The sequence below is a fragment of the Symsagittifera roscoffensis genome, chromosome 4 (assembly GCF_963678635.1).
Source record: "Symsagittifera roscoffensis chromosome 4, txSymRosc1.1, whole genome shotgun sequence".
NCBI lineage: Eukaryota > Metazoa > Xenacoelomorpha > Acoela > Convolutidae > Symsagittifera > Symsagittifera roscoffensis.
The window spans coordinates 21,108,906-21,126,653 of record NC_087065.1 but is presented as its reverse complement, the minus strand read 5'-3'; the positions used below and the strand labels follow the sequence as shown (position 1 = coordinate 21,126,653).

The 17,748-nt window shown below is 39.1% G+C and overlaps 2 protein-coding genes across 2 annotated transcripts in view; one reads left to right on the top strand and one right to left on the bottom strand.

Moving 5' to 3' along the window:
* The window catches only part of LOC134843588 (single-stranded DNA-binding protein 2-like), a 243,455-nt gene that overhangs the window by 44,022 nt on the left and 181,685 nt on the right, over window positions 1-17,748 (top strand). The window lies entirely within an intron of this gene.
* The window catches only part of LOC134843590 (uncharacterized), a 58,365-nt gene continuing 46,899 nt past the window's right edge, over window positions 6,283-17,748 (bottom strand). The window contains exon 2 of the mRNA XM_063859736.1: window positions 6,283-6,668. Within this exon, the coding sequence (XP_063715806.1) occupies window positions 6,388-6,668 (281 nt within the window). The 3' untranslated portion in view covers window positions 6,283-6,387. The remainder of the gene's footprint in view (window positions 6,669-17,748) is intronic.

Sequence of the window (17,748 nt, the reverse complement as noted above, 5' to 3'; positions counted from 1 at the left end):
AAATGTTTACACATAAAAATTATCGCTCTAGGAAAAGTCAATTTTCGATTTTTTCTACCATTTTTGAAATTTTTTGATTTTTTTTTGAAAAGGAGGGGTTATGCGAAGCTCCCATGCATTAGCTATGACACTTGAAAAAGCCAAAACTGTGATTTTTGATCGTTTTTTGAAATTTTGATTTTTCTCGAGTACCCTGCCAAACCTGAAATAGGTCCAAGAGAAACAAGAGGTGTGGTAAATCTGTTCATTCATAAGCGAATCTCTTCTTCATAAGCGGCCATGCTCATATTTTTTGACCATTTTTTTTCAACTTGGAAAACTAGGCTCACAAATCTTAGATTTTGGGTTCAATGGATAGAACGTGTTTTGAGAAGCTCTGCTGCATAAGCTTCGACGCCCAAATTGTTTTAACGCAAAAAGTTGAGACCTTCAAAAAAGTAAAAACTTATTTTTTCAACCTTTTGCATTAGCGGAAACAAACAAAAAAGTTTCGCACAAGAAGTAGTTATCGCCCTCTGAAAGTTCAAATTTTTAATTTTTTGACCATTTTTATAAACTTTTTGAGTATTCTCGAAAACTAGCCTGTCAAACTTGAGATTTTTGGGTTCAGTTCTCAGAACGAGTTTCAGAAAGCTCGTTTGCTTGTGCGAATACACCCAAATTTTTTGACTCCAAAAGTTAAGTTTTAGCCCACACGAAAAACAACGATTTTCGGAAATCTCAAAAAAAAATTTTGACGCTATTTTTGAAATTGTGATTTTTCTCGATAACTACCGCCAAACCTGCAATGGGTGTAATCGAAACAACAGGCGTGGTGAATCTAAGTTTCTGATGACAGAAAAAAAGCTATGGTCTTCGAGAAAGTGAAAGTTTTGAAACTTTGTCCGTTTTTTGGAAAGCTTTCGATATTACTTGATAGTTACCGTTCCAATTCTCAGGTTAAGTGTTTGATCGAAAACCCCAGTTTGGAATTTTTCTCTACTTTATCGGCCATTACCTGCTTTAAGCAGAAAAAATTTCGGATTTCGGAACGTCAAGTTTTTGAACTTTTTGAGTTTTCCCAACCCTACCCTACCCTATCAAATCTGAGATAAGAAGTTCAATCGACAAAGCGGCTAAGCGACTTTTTCCTACAGAAGCGGCTGCTCCTTAATTTTTTGTGAGATAATTGTTATGTTTTTTATTCTTCTCAATTATTTTTGTAGAGAAGCAAGAAAGGTTTTGAGCAAGTGAAGTCTAATTTTCAATCCATTTTGTCCTGTATCATCATAACCAGTTCAAAAACCTCAAATACTTACCTCCAGCTTTTAGTTTTGCTCTGCGTGTCTTCATTGAGACATACAAAAATTTTAGTTCACCTGGTCTTTTTTCCACCTTTTTTTAGTTTTTTCGACTCTTTATCTTTTGTTTATGATTGTGTTGAATCCCAAATGGTGCGAATCTCCGCTTTGCCTCTGTGCTTGTTTTAAATTGGCTTGATGGTCTCATTTTGCGTTTTTTTAATCTTTTTTATTATTCTTAATTATTTTTGAGTTTTTTTCCCTTTTCGGCTAGTTTGGTTTCGGCGCATATTATATTAGCTTAGTGACGTGATATTGTTCCATTTGACGAGCAAATGAAGATTTTTGTATGTGTGTTTTGAGGGCGTGGGGGACTTATTAACTTTCTAAGTCTGTTGATTTTTTTCGGCTCAACGGGTTTTTGCATCGGCTTTGTTATCACTTGGTAATTTTTTAGTCCGATGCTAACTTCACATTCTACACTTGTACTCGTATAGATGCTTATAATCCTTAAAATTGAAAAGGCTAAAACATCAGTTTTTTATTAACAGCGTGAATTGATTTAAGTTACAAAATTTAAATTTTCCCACAAAAAACAACAGATGGTTGTTGCTAAGCATGTAGGACAATATTTTGATTAAAATTAAGGGTTGTTAAGTTTATAATTTTCCGCAACACATTTTTTCTGCAATTTTTCCTAGCTTTTTCAAATTATTCCAGCTAAGCCAGAAAATTCAAACTGCTGTGTTTAAAATTTGAACAAGTAGTATTTAAGAGTACCTGAGAGCATTTTCTAAAATTCTCAAGTTTTCTTAATTTTTTATTTTGCTTTTTCGGTTTTTTTTTGTTTTTTTCTTCTTTAAAAAAGATGAATGAATAGCAATAAAAAAAAAATTTCAATTGTACAAAGACACGCAATGGCTCAAGTTGAACTTACTAGGTTTTTGGGTCATTGTTTTGTTGTTTGGTAATTTTTCACATAATATTTTAATTCACTTCTCCTCTTGCCTTTTTAAAAAAATTTCATGACAAACAAAGAATGGCCTAATTTTCTTAGCACAGCCAGACATACATTTTTTTATCGCAGGCAAACTAAAATAAACACGCCGTTTAAAAAGACCCTTAGAAAAACTTTATGATCGCTTAGCTGAAATGGACGCCGAAAGCGAGCGCCGAAAAGATTTTTTTGCCAATAAGTTTTTTTGCAAAATAACGTTTAAATATTGAAGAAAAATTTTTGCCAAGTAAGCGCAACAAAATCAATAGCTATGAAATTAACGTTTTAGGTAGGTTGTAGTAACTCACAGAAAGATTAAAAACTACGCTATAAAATTCGAGATGAGAAGTTCAATCGAGAAGAGCTTTGGGCAAATTTTTTCTGCAGAAGCCGCTCTTCCTTAAAGTTTTGTGAAAATTCCAAAAGAATTTTACATAAGAAATTCCAAAATCTCAAAAGTTTTCACTCTTCTCACTTTCTTTAATAATAATAGGGTTTTTGACAAAGTTTAATTTTTGAAATCACGCATATCGTCCTGCATCGGTTTAACAAATTCAAGTTTACTAAATCTTTACCTCCAGCTTTAGCTGGCCTCCTTCATCGAGTGATACGAAATTTTTGATTCATCATTTTTTTTCTACTTATTTCTGTTTTTTTTTCTGTTTGTTTTATTTATGATGTATCTTTGTATCACAAGTGAGGCGAAGTTTCGCTCTGCACCGGTGTTTTTTTTTCCAATTGAAAAGTTTCGGATTGTTTTAAAATTGGCGTAATAGCTTCATATAGCGTCTTTTTTTGGGGTGATGAGGACTTGAAATGTTTTAAATAGTCTTGACTTTTGTTGATTTTTTTGGTTTTTTGACTGAATAGGTTTTGGCTCATATTATAATGGCTACGTGGCCTGATTTTTGTTTCTTTAATTTCCGGCCTAAAGGGTTCTGCTTTGGCTTTGTTACCACTTGGTATTTTTTTCCGATGCTGATTTCACATTCTACTCTTATACTCGTAGAGATGCTTAATATCCTTAAATTAAAAAGACTAAACCATCAATTTCCTAACAACAGCTTAAATTTATTTACTTTACACAATCAAAACTTTTTCACAAAAAACAACAGATGGTTTTTGCTAAACATGTAGGACAAAACGTTTCGATTACAATTTAGAGTTTTTGTATTTATAGTTTTTAGGTACACATTTTTTTGAAATTTTTCCGAGCTTTATCAAATCATTCCAGCTATGCCAGAAAATTCAAACTCCTGGGTGTAATGTTTGACCAAGTAGTATTTGAGAGTACGTGAGAGTACTTTCTACTATTCTCAAATTTCGTTTATTTTTTTTTTGCTTTTTCGGCTTCGTTTTTTTTCTCTTTTTTTCTTTCTCAAAAAGATGAATAACTAATAATGAAATAAAAAAAGTTTGCAATTGTGCGAAGACACGCAATGACTTTTGAACCTACTAGGTTTTTGGGTCTTTGTTTCCATGTTTCGACATTTTTTACATCATAATTTATTTAACTTCTCCTCTTGCCTTTAAAAAAAAATTTAATGACAAACAATGAATAGCCTAACTTTCTTAACCCAGCCAGGCATACATTTTTTTATCACAAGCAAACTAAAATAAACACGCCGTTTAAAAAGACCCTTAGAAAAACTTTATGATCGCTCAGCTGAAATGGACGCCGAAAACGGTCGAACCCTGTGCATGGTGAGGCAGTATTGCTTGTACCCATTTTCCCTTCAAACCGCTATTGCTTGCCCCACTATTAAAAATTAAATGACCAAAATAAATTCGTTATATGTTGCTAGTTTGTCATTGATTTTTTTAGTCTTACCGACGCTGCGGCATTTTTCCTAAATAGTTTTCTTTTCATCGTAAATTAAGATCAATTTTTATTACATGTATGGATCAATAGAAATTAATTGTTAAGTAGCTAAGCATCAATTTGTCATAAAACATCATTGCATGTAAGTGTCATGTAAAAAATCAATCCATCAGTGTCCTTCGACATCACCGGCACTAGATATCAAAATCGTCTCGCGGGTCTCCTCCACCTGCGCCACCGCTAAACGCAGCATCTCTTCCTCCTCTCTGCTGCTCATGAATATCTGGCATGTGACCTCCTGGTCTTTCATTGCCCCCTCTGGGCTCCTTTCCCCGGCTATTCGGGTAGTAATTGTCCTCTCGAAGACTGTCCTGGTGATGCGGCTCCGCTCCATAGTTTCTTCTCGGCTGACTGTACTCGTGTGGCTGATCTCTTGGGTGTCCCTCCTCTTCTGGTCCCATTCTCGGACTCATGGCTCGATCTGGCATGTCGTCATGGTATGGTACATTGTCGTATGGTTTCAAATATCCATTGTCCATAAGTGGTCCATTCGGATCGTTTTCATCTCTATAATACCGGTCGTTGTCCTCAAAAGTTTCCGCGTCTGGATACTGCTGTCCTTCGTAGCCATCTTGATATTGGGCGTCGTATTGGTCGTCGTATGGATATTCTTCGTCGTATGGATATTCTTCGTCGTATGGATATTCTTCGTCGTATTGATATTGGTCGTCATATTGATATTGGGCGTCGTATTGGTCGTCTTCGTAAGGATCCATTTCAAACTCAAGTCTCCCGTCGCCTGTTGCATTCAACTGCTTAGCTCTGTTCCAAGTTTTGCCCTTAACATCGGTTAGCGCTTTTATTGTTTTCTTTCTCGGTTCGCCTTCGTCCCAAGTCCAGAAGAAATAAAACAATGCCACACATAGCCAGGTGAAAGTCCAGCACGCTCCGGCAATGAGTCCGATCTCCCACGAATAGTGTCGATTTCGGATAATTTCATATGCCTCAATGTAAGGAAAACCTTTGACTTGGCTCTGCCTGTTTCGATACATCACAGGACGCCGCCTCTCACCGTCGGCACATTTGATGCCGCCTTCCATTGCTATTTTGTACTCTACATCTTGAATGGTTCTCTTCAGTTCGATGTCACAGAAGAAAGGGTTCTGGTCGAATTGCACCATCAAGCTAGGGAAGGTGCCATCCCAAAACGGTCTCTCGTCAATATCGTCAAAATTGTTTCCCGAAAGGACAATTTCCTTCAAATTCGGGAGCCCTGCGAACGTCGCCGCTTCCATGTAGTCGATTTGGTTCCTTGCAAGGTAGATATACTCTAGTTGTTGAAGTCCACGGAAGCTACTTCTTGTCAGTCTGATTAGCTTGTTGTCGGAAAAATCTATCACGCGGGTGTCACATGGTATGTCCCAGTAAGGGATCTCAAAGTATCCCTTATTAGAGCAGTCAATCACTTCGTCTGGCCTTCTACCTCTGAACTGGTCGTACGACTTCGGTGCTCCACACGTACAGTTTCCCGGACATGCTTTTTGACCATTAACAACAGTAGCAAAATACACTAACAGTATTGGTGTAACTAACTTTAAAACCACCACCATAATTGATGGTAAGATTCTGGATTTGTATTTTATACGTTTGAAAGTGGTAAAATGATTGCAACTCGTTCAGAAAGTATTTGCGTTTTAAAGTTATTTTGTTTGTATGATTCAAATCAACGCGAGTTGATTCTTGAGCGCAAAATGAGGTCTGAAAATAACAAACATGATTCAGTTTTGAATTCAACCGTTTCGCATTTTCACCGTAAAAACTCGAAGCATTCGCCAACTTAAATTTATGATGAATTGACGCATATATGCTCTGCATGTGACTTTAATTTCTAGTCAGTTAGAGGCAAACTCAACATAGTAATTTTTCATTTTACAGAACCAGACACCATCGTCGCCGAAATAAAGGACCAAACTGCATTTTTAGTGGCATAAGATTTTTTCAATGGAAAAAGGTTAATATTTTTGGTCAGTAAAGTTTGAAAAAGTTTAAAAAACAAAAACTAACCGCACGCGAGAGCAAAGTTCCTCATACCCACGTTCAGCGGTCGGAACAAAAAAGATAATATTGTTTTTTTTGAGGAGTTGTTTTCGAATGCATTGATAACAATCCAAAAAATGCACAAAATAAACGAGTTTCCCTAAAGGCCATCAACTATAATATACTGAAAGAAAATTTCTAGAACAAAAAATATGTGAAATTGTTCACCACAAGCAGTTTTTTTCTGTTTTTCAGTACTTCCACATTTTGTGCTGATGAACGTGGTGGGCGTGTGAGCTTCTATCTGTTCTCCCGTTGTTCCCCTCATACATCCACTCCATAGGGTCCTTCCTGTGCAAAGTGAGCACGCTCCAGTGCGAACTGCGTGCACACTGCACTACATACACACTCCTTATCGCCGCGGGTTTTGATGGTAGTGCACAGTGCACTTTCCAGGAGGTGATGCTCTCACCCTGTTCAGTGACGCACCTCTTCACGATAACACTGGATCCAACTTCGCGCTGGATCATCTCTGGAAACACAACTAACATGGCTGATACACTTGTTGTATAGAGTAATTGAGTTCATTTCGGAAGCTGTCAATCAAACGTTCACTCTTGGTGCTAGACTAATTGATTAGCAGGTGTTTGTCCTTGGAACAGTCTGTCACCCTTGGATACTGTTTCTAACCACTTTTTATGCTAACTTTGTGAGATTAAGTTGACAATCCCTTCTATCGGAATTAACAATTGGACAACGACAGTTTTACCTTCTCGACATGCAAAATGCACGGAACCGCCAATGTTGTGGTAATTCTGGATCAACAGATTCCAATGGGGAATGGTCGCAAAACACTCACTAAACCCGATGAACTTTTACTTCGCCGCGACACTCACAGAGGCCCAAATTACGGACTTGCCCGAGAAAGTAGACGGGAAAAATCGGCGGGTATCAGAACAGGTGTTGATTTCGAACCTGTATTTGTGTCTGGGGGAAAAGGGGCAGGATGAACTGCACAAAAGACGACCACACCTGGATCTCCAGACGATTCGTTACCCACGGATGATAGACGCGCTGGAAACGGAATTTAAGAAAGAAAGAAATGAAACATATGAAACATACCAACTCCTTTCTCGTAAGCAATTTATCAATGAAAGCTTGGAGCAATTCCATTCCGTACTCAGCGGATTGGCAGCGCGGTGCAATTTTGGAACACTAGAAGACCGAATACTAAGAGACGTATTCATTGTTAACATGAATAATCGGGATGCACAAAAGGAACTATGCAGGTCGACGAAAACACCTGAGGAAGTGTACCGGATAGCTCTCTCGTACGAGAGGGGTAACAAGTATGCATCATCATATGTTGCCACGGGACCAGTGGGGGCCCCAGGATCATCATCAGGAGGCGGAGGAATCCAGATAAAATCGGAACCAGTCGGAATAATCCGTGGAGGTTATCGGAACAGTCGTGCAAGGGGCCGGGGCTCTTATCAAGGGCGAGGATCGTATCGAGGCAGAAATCTACCCAATAACAACAAATGTTATAACTGCGATCAACAAAATTTCACCAGGGAACACTTGGACAGATGCCCAGCAAAGGGGGTTACATGCAATTTTTGCCACAAAATTGGCCATTTCGAACGAACCTGCAGGGGAAAACGTGGAAACCAGCGGGGACAGGGAGCCGTAGGAATGATACGGGAGAATGGCGACGATCATCACCTAGAAAATTCGGCGGACGAAGAAGCATCACAACATGCAAGTTCCATTGGATGGGTTAATAAGAATCCAGTGGTGCACTCGTGGGACTCAAGCAGCTCCGACGGGGACTATATGGTTATGGCCATAAAACGAAAAAGAGTCACAGAATTGAAAGTTGCTGGAGCACAATTGCCGATCAAAGTCAATGGGAAACCCACTCGAGTGTGGATCGATAGCGGGTCCCCAATTTCAATTTTCACCATCGGAGAATTGCGGAAAACTTTTGGAACATCAGGAGTAAGACTGGACAATCTTACGGAGGAGGACAATGCTTTTCGGGATTATGGGAACAATCCACTACAGATAATTGGAACAATGGCAGTAACAATACAATCAAACGGCTGGAAGATCCATGCAAGGATAAAAGTAATCGGAGGGAACCGATCATCAATAATTGGAAGAGATCTGATGCCCCAACTAGGACTCCAGTTGGTGCAACAATCACCAGGGGACCACATCATGTCCATGGAGGGGAGTTGGATTCATGGCAATCATTTTTCAGTAAGCAGTTTTCAAACCTTTTTAGCAGGGTAGGGAAAATAAGAAACTACAAAGTACAAGCCGAATTTTTTGAAAACCTCACCCCAGTTCAACAGAAGGGGCGTCGAGTCCCGATTTCGTTGCAAGAGAAAGTGGATGCAGAAATTGACAAATTACTGAAACAGGGTCATATCGAAAAATTATCCGAATGCTCGGACAAATATTTTGTGTCCCCAATAGTAATAACAGTAAAAAAGGATGGGTCCGTGAAGCTGGCACTCGAGTCGAGGGAACTAAATAAACAAGTGCATAAGAATAAATACCAAATGCCGAATATCGAGGAACTAATGGACACGGTTGGACAAACGATTAGCGAAAAAAAACAGGGAGACATATATTTCACAACAATGGATTTAACATATGCTTATGGCCAACTGCCACTAAACGCTGAGACGAGCATACAGTAGTAGTATTGTATCGTGTCCCGGATCCTAAGGGGGGGGTCCTTCCTAAGGGGGGGGTCCTCACGTAAAGCAAAATCCTAGGAAAGGGGTCCTTAATTTTTTGGAGGACCCCTATCCTAGGAATTTTTTAAATGATCGCAAGTTCCAACCCCTAAAGTAAAAGACCCCCTCCTTAGGATCTTGTTAAGCTGAGCTCAACAACCGGGACGCGATACAATAATTCCTTCTAATTCCTTTGAAAGCGGTCCCTTTTCCCGCGATAATTAAAATTAATCGTCCTAATTCCTGAACTTTTCTTTTTTCGTCCTAGTTTCATGTGGATATCATTTCCTGGCTTTCTTTCTTTTCGTCAAAGATTTGTCATGCTATTAAAGTTTATTATTCAAAACAAGCCTAAGGATTTCACACATTTGTTTGAATTAACACTTGGTTTGTGTCTACTAGTTTATTTGCCTGAAGCTATTTATGTTAAAACAGTGATTGAGCTCAATACGAGTATTTTATTAGTTGTAAATTGGTAAAAACCAAAACATATACAAGTCGAAGTATAAAAAGGACGAAGAGTAAAAATCATCTGAAAATATATGTTTCAGACTTTAATGTTTATTGTTTTGGTTTTCTTTGCGGTGTTTTTTAGATGGTCGTTCTTCTGAAGCTTCAGATAAAATAAATGGGTTTTTTTATAGGGGGACGTTCACGGACTCGGCTACTAGAAGCTTCTTCTTCTTCTTGCAGCTCTGCTTCTGAGTAGGGCCGCTGTAAAAATCCCCAATCCGGGAGTGTAAAATCGGGAGAACTGTTATCAGTTTCATTGTATGAGTTGGCCCACTCGGTGTCCATGTAAATGTCTTCTAGAAAAGCATTTTCTTCAGCGGCTTTATGGCCAAAGGGCACTGTCGAAATTCCGTCGAAAAGTAGAAAACGTTTTGAGTCGAATGGTGATAATGCAAGTTTGTTTTGTTTCACTGTCATATTGGTGTGACCTTTCGAAACTATATTATAGTTGTATACTCTCATTGTTTTTCCAGTGAATAATGTGTCCCTGAAGGTTTGGTGGACCAGTTCTCTCTGTGCACTCCGTTTAATTCCTTTGGCACTCAATTTTTGAGTGCCTTCTAAACAATAGCAAAATTATTATTCTTTTCTACAACGTTGGGGATAGCTTCATTTCACTTCAGCAACTCAATTTATACCGAACAAAATTTGATTCATTTTACCAAAAAAGAGCAGAAGACTCTAAATTATGATTAAAAAAGAGGAAACAAGAGGGAATATGTTGTCAGATAAATCAACGTTTAGGCAACATTGTATAATGTTGCCTAAATCAGCTAAATGCCCATAGTTTAATGCAACAAATTAAGGGGTGTAGGTAGGTTGGTGGTGGTATTTTTGTTCTGTAAAAGGTAGGAATGGGGGGTGGAAGGGTGGCTTAAATTTTATTTACCATTAAGGACGACCGAATATAGTTTCGGTTTTAGGGCGATGAATTCTCTGATCGGCTTCCCACCAGTCTCGTCTTTGAACTTCAGCACAACTTTCTTGTTGGTATCCTCGAACAAGAAATGGTCCTTATCGTAATTTGAAAAGTCGAAATCAGCTTTTATTTTCTCCAAGTCTCGGTAAACGTCATCAGTTTTTATGGCGTAAATAAAACTATCCGTGTCGGAGTAAAGGAGTTCCAAGTTTAGATTTGGTTTCATTTTTTGATAGTGAAACTGAAACATGAAACGCTTGGCGAGGTCTAGGATGGTCGCACCAACTATCATAGGTTTATCCCACAATATTTTTGTTACTGAAAAGCTAATTGTGGCTAATTGATCGTCAATGATTTGAAAGCTTTTCATTGTGCTCAGAGCTGTTTTTTGTAAAAGTTCTCTCTCATTCCTTACAATCTCCAGCTTCTTTCTTCCTAACTTAGACTCCATTGTCTTACCGAAAGCTGAATTAACAATTAGCTTGTAGAAGTTCTCCTGGAATTTATTTACCGCGGCTTTTCGTAGGCGGGTGTTGAGGTCGACAAAGGGTGCCATCCAGTGACTTTGGCGGAACTGAAGAACTTTTCCGAGGTGAGTTATTTTCATTCCTAGCTCATGGTACAATTTTAGGGTAAGGTAGTGCAAAACATAACCTTCTTTAGGATGCAAGGTCTGTAGAAGCTTTGGCACTTTTGGCAGTGTGGTGATTCCCAATTTTCCCAACATGTCGACTTGCTCGTTGCTCATTGCACCGATGTCCACTACTTCACGAGAGGGGGCAAGGGGGTAATCAGCAAAGAAGTCGTGAAGCTCTTCGGGTATGGTTAAATTGACTTCAACTATATAACCCCATTCTGATGTTTCGCTGGTGAGCAGTATGTCTGCCAGACTTTTTTCAACTATTGAAAAATCGTTTAAGGGCAAAGGGCAGTGTTTCATTATCCCCCCGTACAAATTGTTTGCATCAATATTGAGGATGTAGCTTGATGGTTCTGAGGGCGAAAAATCGTCGAGGTATTTATTGTTTGCTTTGTAAAATCGGCGCGCGTAAATCGACGACATGCCTCCTCGTATCATTCGCTGCACAAGGTCTAGATGTTCACGGTCCGTTAAGAGTTTCAGTTCGGGCTTACAAACTTTTAGAAAGGCGTCCTTCAAACCTTTTTAGCAGGGTAGGGAAAATAAGAAACTACAAAGTACAAGCCGAATTTTTTGAAAACCTCACCCCAGTTCAACAGAAGGGGCGTCGAGTCCCGATTTCGTTGCAAGAGAAAGTGGATGCAGAAATTGACAAATTACTGAAACAGGGTCATATCGAAAAATTATCCGAATGCTCGGACAAATATTTTGTGTCCCCAATAGTAATAACAGTAAAAAAGGATGGGTCCGTGAAGCTGGCACTCGAGTCGAGGGAACTAAATAAACAAGTGCATAAGAATAAATACCAAATGCCGAATATCGAGGAACTAATGGACACGGTTGGACAAACGATTAGCGAAAAAAAACAGGGAGACATATATTTCACAACAATGGATTTAACATATGCTTATGGCCAACTGCCACTAAACGCTGAGACGAGCATACAGTAGTAGTATTGTATCGTGTCCCGGATCCTAAGGGGGGGGTCCTTCCTAAGGGGGGGGTCCTCACGTAAAGCAAAATCCTAGGAAAGGGGTCCTTAATTTTTTGGAGGACCCCTATCCTAGGAATTTTTTAAATGATCGCAAGTTCCAACCCCTAAAGTAAAAGACCCCCTCCTTAGGATCTTGTTAAGCTGAGCTCAACAACCGGGACGCGATACAATAATTCCTTCTAATTCCTTTGAAAGCGGTCCCTTTTCCCGCGATAATTAAAATTAATCGTCCTAATTCCTGAACTTTTCTTTTTTCGTCCTAGTTTCATGTGGATATCATTTCCTGGCTTTCTTTCTTTTCGTCAAAGATTTGTCATGCTATTAAAGTTTATTATTCAAAACAAGCCTAAGGATTTCACACATTTGTTTGAATTAACACTTGGTTTGTGTCTACTAGTTTATTTGCCTGAAGCTATTTATGTTAAAACAGTGATTGAGCTCAATACGAGTATTTTATTAGTTGTAAATTGGTAAAAACCAAAACATATACAAGTCGAAGTATAAAAAGGACGAAGAGTAAAAATCATCTGAAAATATATGTTTCAGACTTTAATGTTTATTGTTTTGGTTTTCTTTGCGGTGTTTTTTAGATGGTCGTTCTTCTGAAGCTTCAGATAAAATAAATGGGTTTTTTTATAGGGGGACGTTCACGGACTCGGCTACTAGAAGCTTCTTCTTCTTCTTGCAGCTCTGCTTCTGAGTAGGGCCGCTGTAAAAATCCCCAATCCGGGAGTGTAAAATCGGGAGAACTGTTATCAGTTTCATTGTATGAGTTGGCCCACTCGGTGTCCATGTAAATGTCTTCTAGAAAAGCATTTTCTTCAGCGGCTTTATGGCCAAAGGGCACTGTCGAAATTCCGTCGAAAAGTAGAAAACGTTTTGAGTCGAATGGTGATAATGCAAGTTTGTTTTGTTTCACTGTCATATTGGTGTGACCTTTCGAAACTATATTATAGTTGTATACTCTCATTGTTTTTCCAGTGAATAATGTGTCCCTGAAGGTTTGGTGGACCAGTTCTCTCTGTGCACTCCGTTTAATTCCTTTGGCACTCAATTTTTGAGTGCCTTCTAAACAATAGCAAAATTATTATTCTTTTCTACAACGTTGGGGATAGCTTCATTTCACTTCAGCAACTCAATTTATACCGAACAAAATTTGATTCATTTTACCAAAAAAGAGCAGAAGACTCTAAATTATGATTAAAAAAGAGGAAACAAGAGGGAATATGTTGTCAGATAAATCAACGTTTAGGCAACATTGTATAATGTTGCCTAAATCAGCTAAATGCCCATAGTTTAATGCAACAAATTAAGGGGTGTAGGTAGGTTGGTGGTGGTATTTTTGTTCTGTAAAAGGTAGGAATGGGGGGTGGAAGGGTGGCTTAAATTTTATTTACCATTAAGGACGACCGAATATAGTTTCGGTTTTAGGGCGATGAATTCTCTGATCGGCTTCCCACCAGTCTCGTCTTTGAACTTCAGCACAACTTTCTTGTTGGTATCCTCGAACAAGAAATGGTCCTTATCGTAATTTGAAAAGTCGAAATCAGCTTTTATTTTCTCCAAGTCTCGGTAAACGTCATCAGTTTTTATGGCGTAAATAAAACTATCCGTGTCGGAGTAAAGGAGTTCCAAGTTTAGATTTGGTTTCATTTTTTGATAGTGAAACTGAAACATGAAACGCTTGGCGAGGTCTAGGATGGTCGCACCAACTATCATAGGTTTATCCCACAATATTTTTGTTACTGAAAAGCTAATTGTGGCTAATTGATCGTCAATGATTTGAAAGCTTTTCATTGTGCTCAGAGCTGTTTTTTGTAAAAGTTCTCTCTCATTCCTTACAATCTCCAGCTTCTTTCTTCCTAACTTAGACTCCATTGTCTTACCGAAAGCTGAATTAACAATTAGCTTGTAGAAGTTCTCCTGGAATTTATTTACCGCGGCTTTTCGTAGGCGGGTGTTGAGGTCGACAAAGGGTGCCATCCAGTGACTTTGGCGGAACTGAAGAACTTTTCCGAGGTGAGTTATTTTCATTCCTAGCTCATGGTACAATTTTAGGGTAAGGTAGTGCAAAACATAACCTTCTTTAGGATGCAAGGTCTGTAGAAGCTTTGGCACTTTTGGCAGTGTGGTGATTCCCAATTTTCCCAACATGTCGACTTGCTCGTTGCTCATTGCACCGATGTCCACTACTTCACGAGAGGGGGCAAGGGGGTAATCAGCAAAGAAGTCGTGAAGCTCTTCGGGTATGGTTAAATTGACTTCAACTATATAACCCCATTCTGATGTTTCGCTGGTGAGCAGTATGTCTGCCAGACTTTTTTCAACTATTGAAAAATCGTTTAAGGGCAAAGGGCAGTGTTTCATTATCCCCCCGTACAAATTGTTTGCATCAATATTGAGGATGTAGCTTGATGGTTCTGAGGGCGAAAAATCGTCGAGGTATTTATTGTTTGCTTTGTAAAATCGGCGCGCGTAAATCGACGACATGCCTCCTCGTATCATTCGCTGCACAAGGTCTAGATGTTCACGGTCCGTTAAGAGTTTCAGTTCGGGCTTACAAACTTTTAGAAAGGCGTCCCCGGAAAGGTTACTTGCCGTGAAGTAACAGGCGCAATCCAGCCCGTATGTTTGATAGCAAACTTCACGAAAAGCTTCGAAAACGGAAGCAAGCAATAGCACATCTGTAGTCAAGTACAAGTCGTGGTAATCACCAAGTGAGCCACACTTCAGTTCGGTGAAAACTTTAAGGGCATGATTGTACTCGCTTCTTGAAACACTCACATCCCCTCCTGTTAGACTATTTTTCCACATTGCTCGTGGGGGAAGGCGAGTTTCTCGGAATTTTTCGAATGAGTTGAAGTATGAGTAGGGGTAATGCCCTTTCTGTTTCAACAGACTGACTTTTTCACGTGAGTGGCCGAGTTTTTCAAAATAGTTCTCCAGCAGAAAAAACTTTTCGTTGGGCAAATTATCGACAAGTTTTGCCAACGATGCCAGCATGAACCTATACGAATCGATGAATCTCAGATTTTCGTAGAGTTTTTTGATTTTTCCGTTTTTGTCCGTGTACGTTTTTATGTAGACTGAGATTGTCAAGGATATATATTTTTCTTCAGATGCGGGTATTACGGAAAAAGTGTTTTCCGAATCGCTTTTTGCCAGCGCTTTGATTATAAAGTGTAAATCATAATTTGACAAATTATGAGCTACCACTGGAATGTAATTTGTTGTTTTTCTATTAACGTTACACTCATTGTGTGCCCAACCCAGAAACTTGTTGGTGTAATGGCAATGATCAAGTACCACTTGATCATTGTCGGAAAAATCATTCTCGCATATCCAACAAATTGTAGCATCTTCCCGTTCCTGGTCTGTTATACCAGTGAAAGTGTAATATTTCCTTTTTTCTACGTAAATTTGTCTCGCTAACGATTCAAGGGAGCTAATTAGCTCTTCCATCACATTCGGTCCTCTTTTAAGCTCAAACTTTAACAGGTCTTTTTTCCCAAATTCGATTACTGCTAACGCGTAGCCGCACGGTTGATGGATTTCAATTGTTTGCGTGCTAGATTTTCGCGGATCAGGTTGCGGTCCGTATACTGGTAAGAGCAGTGACTCCAAATCAAAGTAGATTACTCTGGGTACGTACCAACGAGCTGTTAAGTTTTTGAACTTGTGGTCATCTTTTCCCGGCTTGGGCATTGTTATGACGACATCTTCGTCTTGGTAGCACAGTTCTTGATGTCTTCTCAAAGTTTCGAATGAAGCGCATGTGTGGAAACATTTGCGACAAATCTCAGATTGAAATCGGTGCACTTTGTGCCGCACGTACTCGACCAGTTTCTGGAGATCACTTATCAACACATAGTGATATTTTGATCCATCTGTCAGTAGCAACAAGTCCACAATCAGGCTAGTAGTGAATCTGCTCGATACTCTTATGGGCAACAATTCGCCATCGTTGTACCTGAACAGAAAAATAATTTTTATACCCAGGTTTGAAATGAAATAAAAAGGGTGTTTGAATAGGTGAAGAACATTATTGAAGGAATTTTAAAATTTTTAGAAGGAAATTAGAATTTGCTTACCGGAAGACGTTGATTTGACAATTGTTCAACTTTTCAAATCTGTCCATATCCATCAGACCCATTGGCATTTCGTATTCCCCATTGATTTTCACAATTCCTTCTTTGTCGAGATTGTAGGTTGAGACTTTGTTTTTCTCCAGCCACCGTCTAGATGTGGGGTAGAGGGCCGGCTCATTCACATTGTGATATGCGGCAACAAAGGAGTAGAGAAAGCAACGGTCATCATCTTTAGTGTTGATATTTGTGAGCAGAGTAGATGCTGCGCTGAGTGCATCAGGTAGCTCGAGGTAGGATCCTGCTCTTATTGGTGAGAAGGCCGCGAAACTGATTTGCAATTTTTCAATTCTGTCAATAATCCATCCGCTACCATGAGAAGAGAACGAATTGACTTGGTTGACCATATGTTCAATCAGTTCCAAGAATTGAACCCCAGCTATTCCCTCGAAGTACACTGTCAATGTCTTAGTGTTCAGAAACAGCATGGTCCTTTCGAAGTTTCCACTGTCCCCGTCTTGCACAGTGGGAATTTTGATCATTCCCACTTCCACATGGAATTGCACCTTGTTCGGACCCTCTTTGACCCTTTCCAGTATAAGAGCATCTATTTCCTCCTTGTTTTGCATCATGACTTGAAGCAAATCCATTTCTTTTTCACCAACTTTGAGATCGTATCGACGCAATTTGCCTCTGAACGCGCTTTCCGTTGGGGCAGCGGAAGACGTCGTCTCAATGCCGTCCCAAACAGGCAATGCGTGCTTCTTCAGCAAGTGTTGTCCATAGCTTTCCGCGGTGAGAAATATTGTATGGCAATAGATACAATGACTATTCGAAGTCATGTCATGTACCAGCTCGACGTGCTCTCGGGCTTCCGACAAACTCTCGAATGACTCTAGACACTCATCGCAAACAGTTTGAGGAGGAGGGGGAGGAAGGATCTTGTGAACTTTTTGCTCATGTCTTCTCAAGTTCCTTTTAGAGCTCAGTATTTTTCCGCACTGCTGGCAAGGAACAGGTGTCGCGATAGAAGTAGAGTTCGGCATTGTTTGTTGAAGTTACTGAAGTAATTCAGGAAAATTTCAAGAAAATTTAGGAGAATTTCAAGTAGAACTGGTTATGGAAAAGCAAAAGCGAGAAGTGACTAGCACCAAAAAACTTTGCGGGTAAGGGCAAGTAGAAGCCATTAACGAGAGTTATACTTCGCCGTCTTGGCAATAAGTCTTTTCCTTTCCAAAAACAGGGTTTATTCTAGCTTTAAGCTCTATATGTCTCATCACTCTGCTCAAGTGGAGGGGTTTTGTATACTAAAAACTGATTCATTTACAGCCTCAAACTTTTGCTGTTAATTTTAAGGGTTAGCGATAAAATTTTGGCTTTTTTTTAGGCGACTGGTTTAGACTTTCAATTAAAATTTCAGCACTAAATTACAAAATTTAATGCTTAGAATGATTCAGATAGAGCCTAAAACTTTTTCTGACTAATTTTAACCGTGAAACAGTAATTTCCTAATGATTTCAAGCCCACTTCTTGGTTTGCGTAAATAGGTATAATAAAAAGTAGATTTATGAGATAAAAGTATTCAGAAAGTAAAGCCCTCAACTAACTAATTAAGTTGAAAAAATAGTAAACTTAAAAAATGAAAATTTTGCAAATTTGACACCTTGATAGTTACCGATGCATGATAAGCATAGATTGTCATTTGAATGTG